Consider the following 13,928-nt stretch of genomic DNA (forward strand, 5'->3'; position numbering starts at 1 on the left):
CCAAAGGGAAGCACATCACATTATAAACATCCATGGTTTGTCTGCACTGACACAGGCCACACTCTTCAGTAGAGATAATTGTTGTTAATTAACACAAGTCAAATATCTTTGCAACTGTGCAAGTTTAGACACAAAAGATTACAATCATAACCAATACATTACCACAGCCCTGAAATTTATGGTCTGTAGTGCAGTGACAAACGAAAAGCAAGGTTAGAAAAGCAGCCTTTTATGTTTGATAATTCTTCTTAAAACTGAAGAAAAAAAAGATTCTGCATGACAGAAATAAAGGCTACAGTCAGATGTCTATTTTTACCAGAGCAAAAATTCCACCATCTGCTCACAAAACTTATTATTAAAAGAACTCACTGCACAAAATGTTACTCAGCAGTGATGTAACCCCTCCCAGAGAACGGGACTGCTCATATACAGCACTCACAGATTAAATTAACACACATCAATTATTCATATCAATTTAAGAAAAAAAGAGAAAAAAGCACCAAAAAGCTGATACTACTTTGCTCAGCTACAACCAACACCTGATGTCACAGATTCTGAGAAGAACTGCACTTTTTCTCATCACCGTTTTTAGCAATAAAGACAGCAATTTGCTCGAGGTCTCAAAATAAAACTGGAACTCCTTTCTTCCAGGAACATAAATAATTCTTGGTGTGTACTGCTGCAAGACAACTTAAGCAAAAGCACAGCTCACCTTGTGACAGGTTAAAAATAGCCCCACACAAACTGAAGTGCACATGTAGCATAGCAACCCCTCCTAGTACAGCTGCTGCTGCAAACACAGCTCCTCGACAGCCATGGAGAGGGATGGGCAACGCTAAAATGGGAATCTGAGGCAGGAGTGGCTTTCGAGCTTCTGCACAAGTTTTGAGCTCATCTTTTTGTACTGCAGTAAAAATTAGTAGGGGCTACCACTAAATAATGCCTTTTTCCTCCCTGCCTTGTTTTTGAATTAGCAATAAAGAGCTACCTAGAAGTCCTGCCATTTGTTTAAAATTAAGAGTCACACAAGGTTTTACAACACCTTGATTTAAAGACAGATCCTTTCAATACCTTCTTATCCCTCCCTCCTGTCCCCATTATTAAGTCTCAGTCTAAAGCAATGTTAAACACTAAAGGTGAAGAACAGAGGATAAGCGTTCACCAGAAAGTTTCAAACTTTTGCATTAAGAGAAAGAACCAAACATCCAGTCAAAATTCAAATTTACACTGAAGATGACATCCAGTCAAATGTAAGGAAGACAGTCCCTCAGTTCCTGGGAGCACAGCTTTGTGACCTTTCAGGACTGAAACTCATCTGTTTGCCTCCATCTCTACACTGAAATTCAGCAAGTGTTTGGAAATCTTGTTTCACCATTGTTTTATCCTGGTGAAAATTCCACACTAATCATTTCCCCAGGACAGAAGGCTGTGCTGCACTTTCCATTCCTCCTCAACACCGTGATGAGCTCCACAAGAAAAGAATTTCAAGCACTGCCAGGGAGAATATCTAGTGCTCTTAAGAGTTATAAAAGTCACTCTGATATAACGCCAGAAGGTCGTGTAACAACAGTTGACATGAACACAAGCCACAGAAATTTAAAAGTATGGGCTAACCCCTATCCTGAAGCCACCCACAGAGGATTTCGTTTCTCCAGCCTGACCTGATGATCACTTCAGTCAGTCATTTTTTTTCCTGTTCAGTTTTAAAAGCTGTATATTTGTGCCACTAAATACATGTGGCCAAACCAGGAGGGTCTGACCAAGGTCACAGTTAGGGCTTGAGCAAGCAGATCTTCCATCACTGAGGCTTTAGTACTTAAAGAATTAACAGTCAGCTGGAATCTGGGAAACAAGGAGGCTGGCAATTATGGGATTCACAGCAGCTACAGCATGGATGCCAAGCTGGGACAAGGAATCCCTGGGGAAAAAAATTCCTGTCAGGGAGAGTATTTTAGGGGGTGGCTAACAGGGTGCTAAAAACTGAACCATGATGTTGAACAAGCATTAAAAAAATCCAATTCCCCATTTCTATTATAACCCAAAATTACAGAGTGGGTTGGGTTGGAAGGGACCTTAAAAGCCATCCCCCAGTTCCACCCCCTGCCCAATCTTCCACATTCCCAGGTGGTTCCAAGCCCTGTCCAACCTGGCCTTGGACACTTCCAGGGACTTTTCTGGCTGATGTGATGTTAAACAGAGGCAGGGACACCCCAGCACTCCCCAAAGCTCCAGGTGCTGAGCACAGCCCACACACAGGCCCAGAGCAGGAGCCTCCTCCTGGCAGCCCACCCCATTCCCAGTCCATTCTGCTGGGTTTCAGCTATGCCAGTGGCATTTGATGAGCACACATTAACCACAAAAATGTGGCTGGGCAGGGAGAGGAGCAATTCCAGGTACTGGGACACAGGACTCCAAGTTCACCTGTTCCCAGGGCTGTTTCCATGTATGGATGGATGTGGCTTGTGGCGAGCAAATGTCAAGTCATAACTATTTGGCTGCTTGAATTCCTGGAAACCTGTGTGCAGTAAAAGGGTGTTCCAGGCACCCAGTTTCCTTCTGGCTCACAGAGCAAGAAAATGTCAGCACATTTAGGCCATGTAACACTTGTCTGCCTCAATGACCAATCTAGGAAATAAAACTATTTGCAAACCACTAAGCCTTGGAGTTAAAAGCAACACAAAGCTGGAGTGTCAGATTTAAGTGACACAAGTAACTGTTCCTTCCCAGCCTTTCATCATCAAAAGAAAAGTTAACATCTAACTACAATGACTACTAAAGTTTTAGACTCTTCACAAAAGTAATTAATTTCCCTACATGGAGTTTTGTTACTGCCCCAAACTTAGAAGCCAAGACTTTAAATAGTTATAAAGTAACATTACTGCACAGCTGAGGGTTTTCTATAGATCATGGCCTTGCCTCCTTCCAAAGTGCCCATATTTTTTTATTTAAAATCAGAGAGATGTTTTGGGAAGTCCTCAGCTAAGCTATAAATAAAGAGTGGGTCATCATCAAGCAGATGTACTTGAAGCCAGGAATATGAACTGTGGGCAAAACAAATGTCCCAACCCCCTGGAACACACACAGGTCCTTCCCCATGGGTTCTGTTTACAGCTCAGTTTGGGCAGATGCTCCCAATCCCCTCTCATGTTTTATTATTTGAATAATAAAGTATTAGCATGTCACAGAGGGGAAAGTTGCCCAAACACAAATTTGGCTTGCAAAGCAGAAAATGCATCTTTAAAAATCTACAGATGTTAAGTCTAAGCAAAACTGGACTGAGTCATCTTCATATTCATCTTAAGGACAGTCAGGCTGTCCTGAAGATAAGGAGAAAAAGTCAGAAAGAACCTGATCAAACTATGCAAAATTACAGAACTAATGAGAAATAAGTCAGTATTCACACCACACTTGCTGTAAAGTGTGAATCACTGAAACACAAATAAATTTTAAAAACTCCCATTTAAAGTATCATGGAATTCACTTTTACAGGCACCATGCCCACTATAAAATGAAAAACTGCAAGTTTGGAGAGCATTATTTTGTTCTTTTGAATAGCAAATGAAAATTTACCTACAATAGCATTCCATCCTTTTTCATACAGTCATTTCACGTCACTACTGATTTACAGCGCAACCTTGTGAATTTAAAAAATGAAAGGCTTACCTTGGAAGCGGGTATATCCTAATGTTTCTCCCCGAAAACTCTTGTAATATTTTACTCCATAAACTATAATTGGTCTTCTAAGAATATGTGCAAGTACAAAAATGTGTGTCTGCTCCAAACTCGCTCCAGGCTGAACCAAACACAAAGAAAGACATCACTCGAAACAGAACATACAATCCTCTACTTTGAAATTTGAAAAACAGTTTTCAAATTGGGAGAGAAAATGCTTTTAAGAGTGATAAAGCTTTGACAGGAAAAACAAAAGACTGGAAAAAATACTGGAAATAAGGATAAACATTTCAGCTTGTCAGCTGTCAGTAATAATTCTGTCCTATTGCCCAGATTCAATGTAATGGATTTCATTCCCCACTTAGAAGTGAAACTCTGCATATTGTTAGGTCTAAAAATAATTCCTTCATCTGAGGGCACTTTAAGGCAAATACCTTTTGATAGGAAAAGGGCACATACAAAACAAATCTCAAAAAAATAGCACCAAAATCATGTTTATACTTTAAAAGAAGAGCTAAAAATACTCCCATAGCTGGAAGCTTATAGGAATGTAAATCTCATTTTGGAGGGGAGTTATAAAATCTCAGCTTGCTGGAGTTTGAGCAGTGTAACTGACAGATTTGGAGGTGGTTTGGGGAGGTTAAAGTGCTGCAGGAGCTGGATATTAAACATATGATTGATTGTCTATGAGTCTGTTCTACAGACTTCACTCTAATACCACAATTCTTTTTTTGTGTTGCACTGCTTAATAGGGAGCTCAAAAATTATAAATTCAAATGAACCTTTTCTACACTGGCAGAAGAGTTTACCCAGTAAGATTTTAAGATCATTGGCTTAAGAGGAATGTTCTTCCTTCATACAGAAATATTCTTATTCCCAAAAAACTCTTCTAGTCCTGAAACTTCTTTCTAGATATTAAAATATCTTTTCCAAAAGCCCTGTGACAAAGGAGTTTTCTTACCTGGCTTGCAAGAGAGAGAATGAATGCCCAATCTTCCTGCCACTGTTCCTCTCGCAAGGAGAAATGTAAACCAAAGCTTTGGGAATACCACGATTCCCACTCTTTCCAGCGTGTGTAGAACCTAAAATGTTAACAGAGAGAGAGAAAAAAAGTGGTAAAGGCAAAAATATTTACTCAACCACCATAATCCTGACAGCAGTATTTAACCCTTGTAACCCTTCCTCCCAAGAAGGGGGAAGAAACAGAGGAAGTAGCAGGAAAACTGGATTTTGTTTTTTTATCTTCAGGAGACTCCATTTATTAATCTTTATTTAAGAACCACTTAAAAAAAAAAAAAAAAAAAAAAAAAAAAAAGCAATGCCTACAGCAAGCATGATCCAAGCTCCTACCAGGTTCCTGCCTATTTTAATACTTCTTGCAATAGGGTTTGTTTGGGTTTTTTTCAGTCTTATTTAGGTTTATTTAAGTGTTGATATACAGGGAACATAAGTAAGACATTCCATTTCATACAGGAGGAGTTGCTCATTCTTTTCACATACACACAAAAAAAGGTATTTTCTATTTCTAACCACATCCTGAGTCAATTAACCTCAAAGTACTTGCATATCCATTTCCAACAGCCCATAGTTAAGAGGCAGAATCTGTTTTATACCAGATTTTGGAGCAAAGGGGTGGTAATTCCACATTATATGGAGTTGTAAAGCAGTGTGGATAAGAATCAAATATGCAAAGTGGGATTTAGTTTAGTCATGATATTTTATTTAACCATTTACCAAGAAAAATGACACACTAAAAGGCAGGTGTTTGCTTTTTAAAATTTTTAACTCTGTCCAATCACCACACGATGGAAAAGCCACAACTTCCTATTAGGAACCAGGATTTAGGGAACAGTGCTAAGCCAACTTTTAAACAATGGCCTTTACTGTGAAGACAAAGAAACCATTCTGAAGTTTCAGCTTATTAAAAATGTCACTGAAATGAACTCATTTAATTAAAATCTGAGAATATTAGCAGGCAGTGAGTGTGTGTGGATAAGATCTTTCCTGTGCTTTCAGTGAAGCTGTAATCACCCTAAAATCTTGGTGTGTAGGACAGCAGCCACCAACCAGGCTGGTTTTCCTGACTCCAGCTAAAACCTTTGCATGGCTTAAAATTCCTATGATTAAGATATTTGGATAGGTCTGAGCTAATTGACAGTTATATCTACAGGGAATCTTCTGGATCTATATTCGTTTTTTATCCAAACAAACTTCTACCTTTGAACCTCATAAATATTTTGCCTGTTTTCTCTCATAAATTTCTAACAGCACTTAGTGCTAAATAAATTCATTCCCAGGTTTTCTGAAAGAAATTTAATCAGATTCTGGGGGAAAGAGAAGAAATAACAAAGCAAAACAACAACAAAAACTCCCACACCACCAGGATGAGAGAGAAAGCCCAGAAAATCCAAGGGAAAAAAGAAAAAAAAAGGAAAACACCAAACTACTCTCTAAAAGCTGAATTGTGAAAGTGTTCTCCTAAAGAAGTTTCTTCCCTGAGTTAGTCAGCCATAGACAAGATTTTGATCTCATTTAAAGTAAAGGTTTCAGGTTAACACAAGAGAACTGAATGCATCCATTAAAGAATAAAATTCTGAAAGTCAACTTAGGGCATGTGCCTATTCTCTAGCAAAAGCTAATGTGGAATACAAAAAGGGGCACTTCAGAACACACTTTTGTGTAAACTAAAAAAGTGGAGTTATTGAAAGGTGAGTGGAAAAGACTCCACAGGCCAGAGCCTCTGGGAACTTCTCTATGGAGCTTTTTCTGAGTACCAGACACAAGACTGTCTCTGGCAAATAGATTTTTCTTTGTTCAGCATCTAAACAAACATAACAAAACAAGGTCAAATGAGTTACATGAGTGTTTTCTGTCTGACTATAAAAATAATAATTTTTAAGTGTCTTTGTGAAGGCTTTGAAGAATAATTCCACTAGTTAAAAGTTTAAGCAGGGATTGCATTTAAGAGCCTGTTCCAGTGACAACATCATTTCCTATCAGCCACATCCTAGCCCACAAAATTAAATGTATCTTCTCAAATGGAATCTATACAGCACCTATAGGATGTACAGAATGACCAATTTACAACAAAATCTGGCTACAAGACTTAGTCTAAAGACTTTTTCCTAACAAGGAACATGACTTGTTCCTTGAAGACTTGTTCCCTTGAAGGAACACATCAATCAGTTAAAAATTATGCTTCTAATAAGTATAAAGATTACACAAATTCAGAGTAAAATGAAAATTCTGTCTAGACATAAACTAAAAAGCTTAACAAGACTGAGTAGCCTCTAAGTGAGAGTTATGTTAAGATACAGCAGTAAGTCAGCCTCAATGAACACCAACATTTTGGGAGATTTGGTGCAAAGCTCAGTAGTTTGCAGCTTGTTTTTGGACACCATGTTTAGTTTTGTTACCATAAAGAACAAAACCTGATCTATCCTAAATTTCTGTTCTGGCCTCATGGGAGCTGCCTGTGATGCCAGGGACATTGCTGCATGGTTGAGATGCACACTCCATCTGAACAACTCCACAGCAGTGACAGATCCTCTCAGACACTGGTTCCTAGGAGAATTGCTACTGAAGCTCCACTTCCTGGAATCCAGCTCTGCATGATAATTTGGGGAGCTCTCCCCCAACAGCACAGAATTTATTTACAGGTACCCCTAAATTAACTGTTGTTGTTGATCTCCTGTACAGCAAGAGGACAGGGACAGGCTCTTTCTGCAGTATGTGCTGACAGTGTTTATCCTGTCCTTGACTACAAGAACATCAAAGAAATGATCACCTGTGACTTGGATTATCAGTCTTTATCAGCTCATCCCTTAGTCCAGGACACCCTGGAGAGCTGTTGGACACCACTGGGGGTCCAACTAAGATTGTCCCTCTAGCAGAAGGAAACCACAGTATCTGACTAAAGAAGGCTGTCGGTGGAAAGCAACAAAAGTTGTTTTACAGAATGATAAATCAATTTTATGGCCAAATGACAGAACCAGTTAAATGTCAACACTCTCTGCTTTACTGCCATTATTTTAGCAGACAGAACAGGGATAAAAAGAGCAATCCTGAGTAAAGTCATAACTAAGCAGATGGAATGAAAATACTGAAAAGTTTATAAAGAATAAAAGGCTATCTTCTACTAACAATCTCTGCACAGCTCGCACCAAGCAGCAAGGCATGGCATGTGCATGATTTACATTGCAAGGACACAAATTCCAGCTCCAGTAACTGTGGTTAGTGCATGCTTGACAAGTATAAAGCGTTTTAGTGTTTGCAATGCCATTTGCTGAGCATCACAAACCATCCCCAAGTTAACAGCATCCAAGTTTCCAGTGCTCCTATTTAAAACATGAGATAAAGACCCCAGCTGGGACCACGGTGACTGGACAGCTTTGAGAAGTACAATCCACAGGTGTCTTAGGTTGCAATGCAAGATGTGGCAGGGGGTGTGTATTCTACTGTCATCTGTCAGAGGTGGGGCAGTTCTCTGCTGTTCATTGGGCAGTTTTTTCTTTATCTCTCCCACAACCAATCATCCCTCCAGGAGATCTCTTCTGTTCATGGGCCATTAATTATTAATTATCTTCTGTTCCTGGGCCATTGAGTGTCCCTGCATGGCTGATAAAATTCCATCATCCCATGGGGAGATGCTCTGCCCAGGGGAGGAGCCAAACATTCCTACCTGGATACAATCTGAGATCCTGGGACACCACAGCAGCCTTTGCCCACTGCATTCCCAGAGGAGCAGCTTTCTGCCCCACTGCATTCCCAGAGGAGCAGCTTTCTGCCCCACTGCATTCCCAGAGGAGCAGCTTTCTGCCCCACTGCATTCCCAGAGGAGCAGCTTTCTGCCCACTGCATTCCCAGAGGAGCAGCTTTCTGCCCCACTGCATTCCCAGAGGAGCAGCTTTCTGCCCCACTGCATTCCCAGAGGAGCAGCTTTCTGCCCCACTGCATTCCCAGAGGAGCAGCTTTCTGCCCACTGCATTCCCAGAGGAGCAGCTTTCTGCCCCACTGCATTCCCAGAGGAGCAGCTTTCTGCCCCACTGCATTCCCAGAGGGAGCCCAGGCCCATCCACACCACCCCTGGAGCTTCAGAGGAAAACTCCAGCCTTGTCCAGGATCCCTGCTCCAGCAGAAGCACAGCTGGCCCTGCAGGAGGGCTGAGCCCCCATGGAATGGCACTGCTGCCACACCCTGACCCACAGAGTGTCAGGTTGTGTTCTGATTCTGTCAGTGGTTTGTTTTTTTTTTTTTGTACTATTAAATTTGTATGTTTAATTTACCTACTAAAGAACTGTTATTCCTATTCCCATATCTTTGCCTGAGAGCCCCTTAATTTCAAAATTGTAACAATTCATTGGCAGGGGGTTTACATTTTCCGTTTCAGAGGAGGCTCCTCCCTTCCTCAGCAGACACCCGGCTTTTCAAACCAAGACACCAGGGAACTGGGGAGGGGTGGCTGTGGGGTTTTGCTGCTCCAGCACATGAAGAAGCTGCCCTAACTCACCAGTGGGAGCAGTCGTGTAAACTGTCGTGCAGAGCCTTGCGCAGCACGGAGTCCTTGTCGTAGATGCCCCAGGTGGCCTGGAGCACGGAGTCGAGCAGGCAGTCCCCGGCTGTGCGGTTCCAAAGTGCGTACAGCCTGCTGTCCAGGCGTGTCCCCAGCTCCAGGGACCAGTTAATGATGGGAGACTCCTCTTCCAGCTCTGCAACGGCACAGCCAGCTCTTAAACAAGCTCTTATTTATCTCAGAGAATTCAGACAGCACAATAATGGCATAGTCTCAATGATCTACCCCTTTGCATGAATAAAACTCTGCTTTCCTTCGTACCAAGGGGACCAAGGACAAATATGTTTATGCTCTTCAGGCCCAAGAGCACAAACAACGTGGGCTGAAGAGAGAAAAACAAGAAGGACTGCATGGGCTAAAGCTGGAATTGGACAATGAACTCCAATATGCAAATGGAGCAGAACTTACAAAATTTCTGGAGATGCTGTGACTGGTTGTGCATTTTGGGACCATTTTGGTTCATCTTGGGTGTGGCCCTGCCTGGACTCTTGTGCTGCCCCAGGTGGATCCATTGAGGCCTTTTAATAAATCCTTGCTTTATTCTTTAGCTCTGTCCAGCCTCTGCTCTAGGGCAGCCTTCACAAGGCATCAACATGAACAGGACAACTACACTGGCTGAAGAAATTTCTTCTACTGTCAATAAAATAAACCAAAACCAAACCACAGCACCTGCATCATTTGTTTGGGGATTGTTACTGAAATTATTTTTTCCAGTTTTCCTTAAAAAGCTTGTGACTCAAAACTGACTTTTAAAGATTTTTTAAAAGCTCTACAAATATGATTTCTACAGACTCCATTCTCCCTCTGCCTCATAAATAGACTGGAAATGTTAAAATTAAAATAATTTTACATGGGCATGTAGTGACAGGACAAGAGTGATGGCATCCCACTGCCACAGAGCAGGGTTAGATGGGATGTTGGGAAGAAATTGTTCCCTGTGAGAGTGGTGAGCCCTGGCACTGGCTGCCCAGAGAAGCTGTGGCTGCCCCATTCTGCAAGTTGCTGGTTTGGAGCAACCTGGTCTAGAGAAAGTCTTCAAGGTCCCTTCCAGCCCATTCTGTAACTTTATGAATTCCAGGGTGCAGAGCCAGTTGAAAGCATCCAATCTCTATTTAAACCATGTTCAGGGACAGAGCCACATATCTACAGACACATGTAGTTTATTTTCAGTAAGAGGCACATTCTCTAATGAAAAGCCTGGAGTGATCCCAGCTGTTCTCAGTGCATTTACCTTTCTGAACATCTCTGTCAAGTACTTCATCAAATAATTTTTCCTGGACTGTGGGTGGTAGATCTTCAATATCTGGAAAAACAGAAAGCAAATACAAGAGTCACTGAATGTTACTGTAAAAGAGACATCAGCAGCTGCTGCTCAGGAGAACTCACAGAACAGCTTTTGCCCTATCAGCCCTAACACCTCCTCTGGAAAGCTGCTGTCATATGTGACCCAAGGTTTGGCAGAGCTGCTGAGGCAGGTTTGCATCTCAGCCTCACTGTCACACCTTTGATGCAGAAAGGATCATCACAGCATGGATAGGGCAAGCCTGGATTTCTCTGAAGGAGAAAGTGGAGAACAACCACTTTGAGGTGAGAAATATAAAAAAAGAGTATGTTTACTTTCAACCCTATTGTATTTTAGCACAGCTTCAATCCTAAGCAATGGTTTTCCACCCATCTGGAATGGCTTCTCATCTGCAGTCTATCCCAATGGACTGGTACAGCTTGCCAAGGGATGTGTTTTTCTCCAGAACATGCCCTTCCTTTGTGATCTCTTTCAGGCTTGAGAGAGAAATAGTTCTGAGAACCCCAATGGTTTGCAGCAAGTTAAAAAACAAGAAATGGGAAAACTATTGAGCTATGCCATGGAAAATGCCAGTACTGACAACTGCTCCAAGAGCATTACACACAGAATTTGCAATTACCTCATAAAAGAGAAGGAGAAAAAAAAAAAGGTGGAAAACTGTATAATGGACAGAACTCTTTTGTGGCTGCTGTATCATTTAAAACAACAAACACTGTCACACATTCTAAAACTCAGCATGTGCCACACAGTAAATATTTGCTCCTGGCCTGCATTCCAACAGAGGATAAGCAGTAAAGGGTTGCCAGGCAGAGCAGCAACCAGAGAAACTTTGCTGGTTTCAGCACAATTATGAAACTTAAGCACGTGAAAGTTAAGGCAGTAAATAAAATAGGAACAGGAGCATCCAGCACCCCTTCAGGCACTTTAGGGGATAAGGACTGGGGCCTAAGTGGTATTTCAAGGACACAAAGATCTCTCTTAATTGCAGTGTGGTAGCTGCCAGTCCTGCTCAGATGTCCAATACCCCAGGGCTTTTAAGTCCACATTTAGGCACATGAGTTGCTACTGAAGCACATTAATGCCTGGTGCAGGCAGGGTGATGTGGGGTGGTCTTTTTTTTTTTTTGTATGATTGATTGGGGCTTTTTAAGCTAAAACTGCTTGCAGTGACCTGCAATCAATGTAAAAGCTTTGCTCTCAAACATCCAAGCATTGGCTTTTCAGGAGGCTCCAATATGTTTATTTGAAAGGTGGAGTGGAAACTAGTTCCTAAAATACATTGTTCAGGTAACATCTGACCAGGATTGTGTGATTTATACTTCTGTCCTTGGAAATGCTCTCTGGAGCCAAACTGCAGAAGATGTGCAGTTGGCAAAGCGTGAGGAAAGTGGAAAGTCTTGATGCACAAAAGCTTTTGAACAGCTTTATTTTTTAATTACTAAATGGCTATTACATGAATCAAAAAGCTGCAGAGTACTTTAAGAGGTCTCTCTTGAAAATACTAAATAAATTCTTAAGCTCTGGAGAGAACATTTCTCACATGTTATGAAATCCTTGTTGCCCCTTTCCCCTCTCTCCCCTAAAAAGCAATGAAATTTTAGTCTCCCATACACCCACCCCACGTGCCTCTCACACAGAATACAACTGAATACAGCACCTCAGTCAGGTGCACAAGTGGTAAATATTATCCAGAATTTTGAAGAGATGAGGTAACACTCCACCAAAGGGGTTCCAAATAGAATTCTTGCAATGTTTTATAAAAAAGACAAACAGATCTGCTGATTGGCAGAGTTTGCAGCTGCATGTTTTCTGACTAGTGGTAGCATTTCTATAAAAGGAAAGAGCTTTTGAAAATTAAAAGTCTTCTAATAGCTCCTTGTTAATAGGTAAACATTCCTTGATGTCAGAATATTCAAAAAGTGCTACTGCTACAACTAGGTAAAAAGAACAGCTCTGGGCCTCAACAGAAAGAACTGAAAGCTAAAATAGCCATGTGAAAAGTCACATCATGGACCAGAAATGTCTGGGCTCCCATCTTCACTTTAAATTCAGCCTTTTCTTAGAACACACCACTTCTCTTCCATTTCTTCATGTCTAAGTAGGACAACAGATGCTCAGTTCACAGGAACAATGTATGGATTGAAGTGTGCAAATACTGAGTAATCAAATTAAACTACTAAATGTGACCTAATAAAATAGGTCTTAATAAATAAAACTCTTAATAAATTAATTAACAAGGCTCTTAATGAATAAAACCTACACACACATCACCACCAGAAAGTCAAAATACATCCTTTTCAACTGGTGGCCAAGCAATAAAATCTTCCAGGAGGAAGAAGGGTTTTGTAGCTACCTGCAGGCAACGTAAACGTCACAAGGTCAGTCAGAAAATAGCAAGCAAAGTCTCCCTTGCGCTGATGGAGAGATGCAGCAATTTCACGGCGGATTTGCTCCGTGACCTCTGGACACACCATGGCAGGAATGCATTTGGCTGCATGTTGGGATACCTGTAAAACAACACAGTTACTGCACTCAGGATTATCCCATTCAACATAAAGGTTTGGGAGGGATGACCACCAGCAGAGAGTATTTGGTTAGCAAGGAATGCAAGAGAACTGTAAACACTGGCACCTTGAAAGATCTAAAGTTTAGTGACTCTTAATGAAATGTCTCATTTGTCATGGAACTGATAACATAGATCTGGTTAAAAAACATCTTTAAATTGAAGAAGTGAATTAACAGGTGACCACTTCCAGCTGAAAAAGAGGAAAAAAACAGGTAAGAGCTCATAATAACATTAATCTCAAATCTCATGCATGAGTCAAGTCTAGATTCAACAAAACTTCATTACCACTGCACAAGACAGTTTCCTACAATCTTCCCAAAAATTATGAAGCTAAGATAGTTAAATTTCTCCAGTTCTAGTCAAAAACCCATTAAATGATGAAGGACAAGTGGCACAGGGATGACACCAGATGCATATTAAAAAAACACCTTTAAGACCCACATTTTCACTCATTCATATCCTAGAAAAGGAAATTATCACTGGGGCTCAAACACTACTAAGCACTCCCAGAAATGACGAGTCAGTATTCCTAGGCACTGAAACAAAACCAAACACAAAAATTCCTAAGACAGTATTTCAGTAAATTAACTTGTTTTAAAACATGCAACTCCATCCACAGAGTTATGTAAGCAGCACAAAGCTACTGATATTAGTCGTATATAAATATATATATTCAAGGCTTTAGCTACATTTGTCTTGCTTCATCTACTCTTTTTAATTATTCAACACTAAGCATTCCATCATCTTTATGTGCTTTGTAGGCAAACAGCAGCTTTCAGAATTACACTAAGCATCAGGGAAGGAGGCAGAGTAAAA

The 13,928-nt window shown here is 40.9% G+C and overlaps 1 protein-coding gene across 2 annotated transcripts in view; it reads right to left on the reverse strand.

Moving 5' to 3' along the window:
• ZRANB1 (zinc finger RANBP2-type containing 1) overlaps positions 1-13,928 on the reverse strand; it is a 44,273-nt gene that overhangs the window by 5,430 nt on the left and 24,915 nt on the right. For both annotated transcript variants that reach the window (XM_053983269.1, XM_053983270.1), the window contains exons 5-9: positions 12,900-13,053; positions 10,476-10,547; positions 9,182-9,380; positions 4,634-4,754; positions 3,664-3,793 (exon numbers count right to left, since the gene is read on the reverse strand). In XM_053983269.1, coding sequence (XP_053839244.1) covers positions 3,664-3,793; positions 4,634-4,754; positions 9,182-9,380; positions 10,476-10,547; positions 12,900-13,053 — 676 coding nt within the window. The remainder of the gene's footprint in view (positions 1-3,663; positions 3,794-4,633; positions 4,755-9,181; positions 9,381-10,475; positions 10,548-12,899; positions 13,054-13,928) is intronic.

This window comes from Vidua macroura, chromosome 8, assembly GCF_024509145.1.
Source record: "Vidua macroura isolate BioBank_ID:100142 chromosome 8, ASM2450914v1, whole genome shotgun sequence".
Classification (NCBI taxonomy): Eukaryota; Metazoa; Chordata; class Aves; order Passeriformes; family Viduidae; genus Vidua; species Vidua macroura.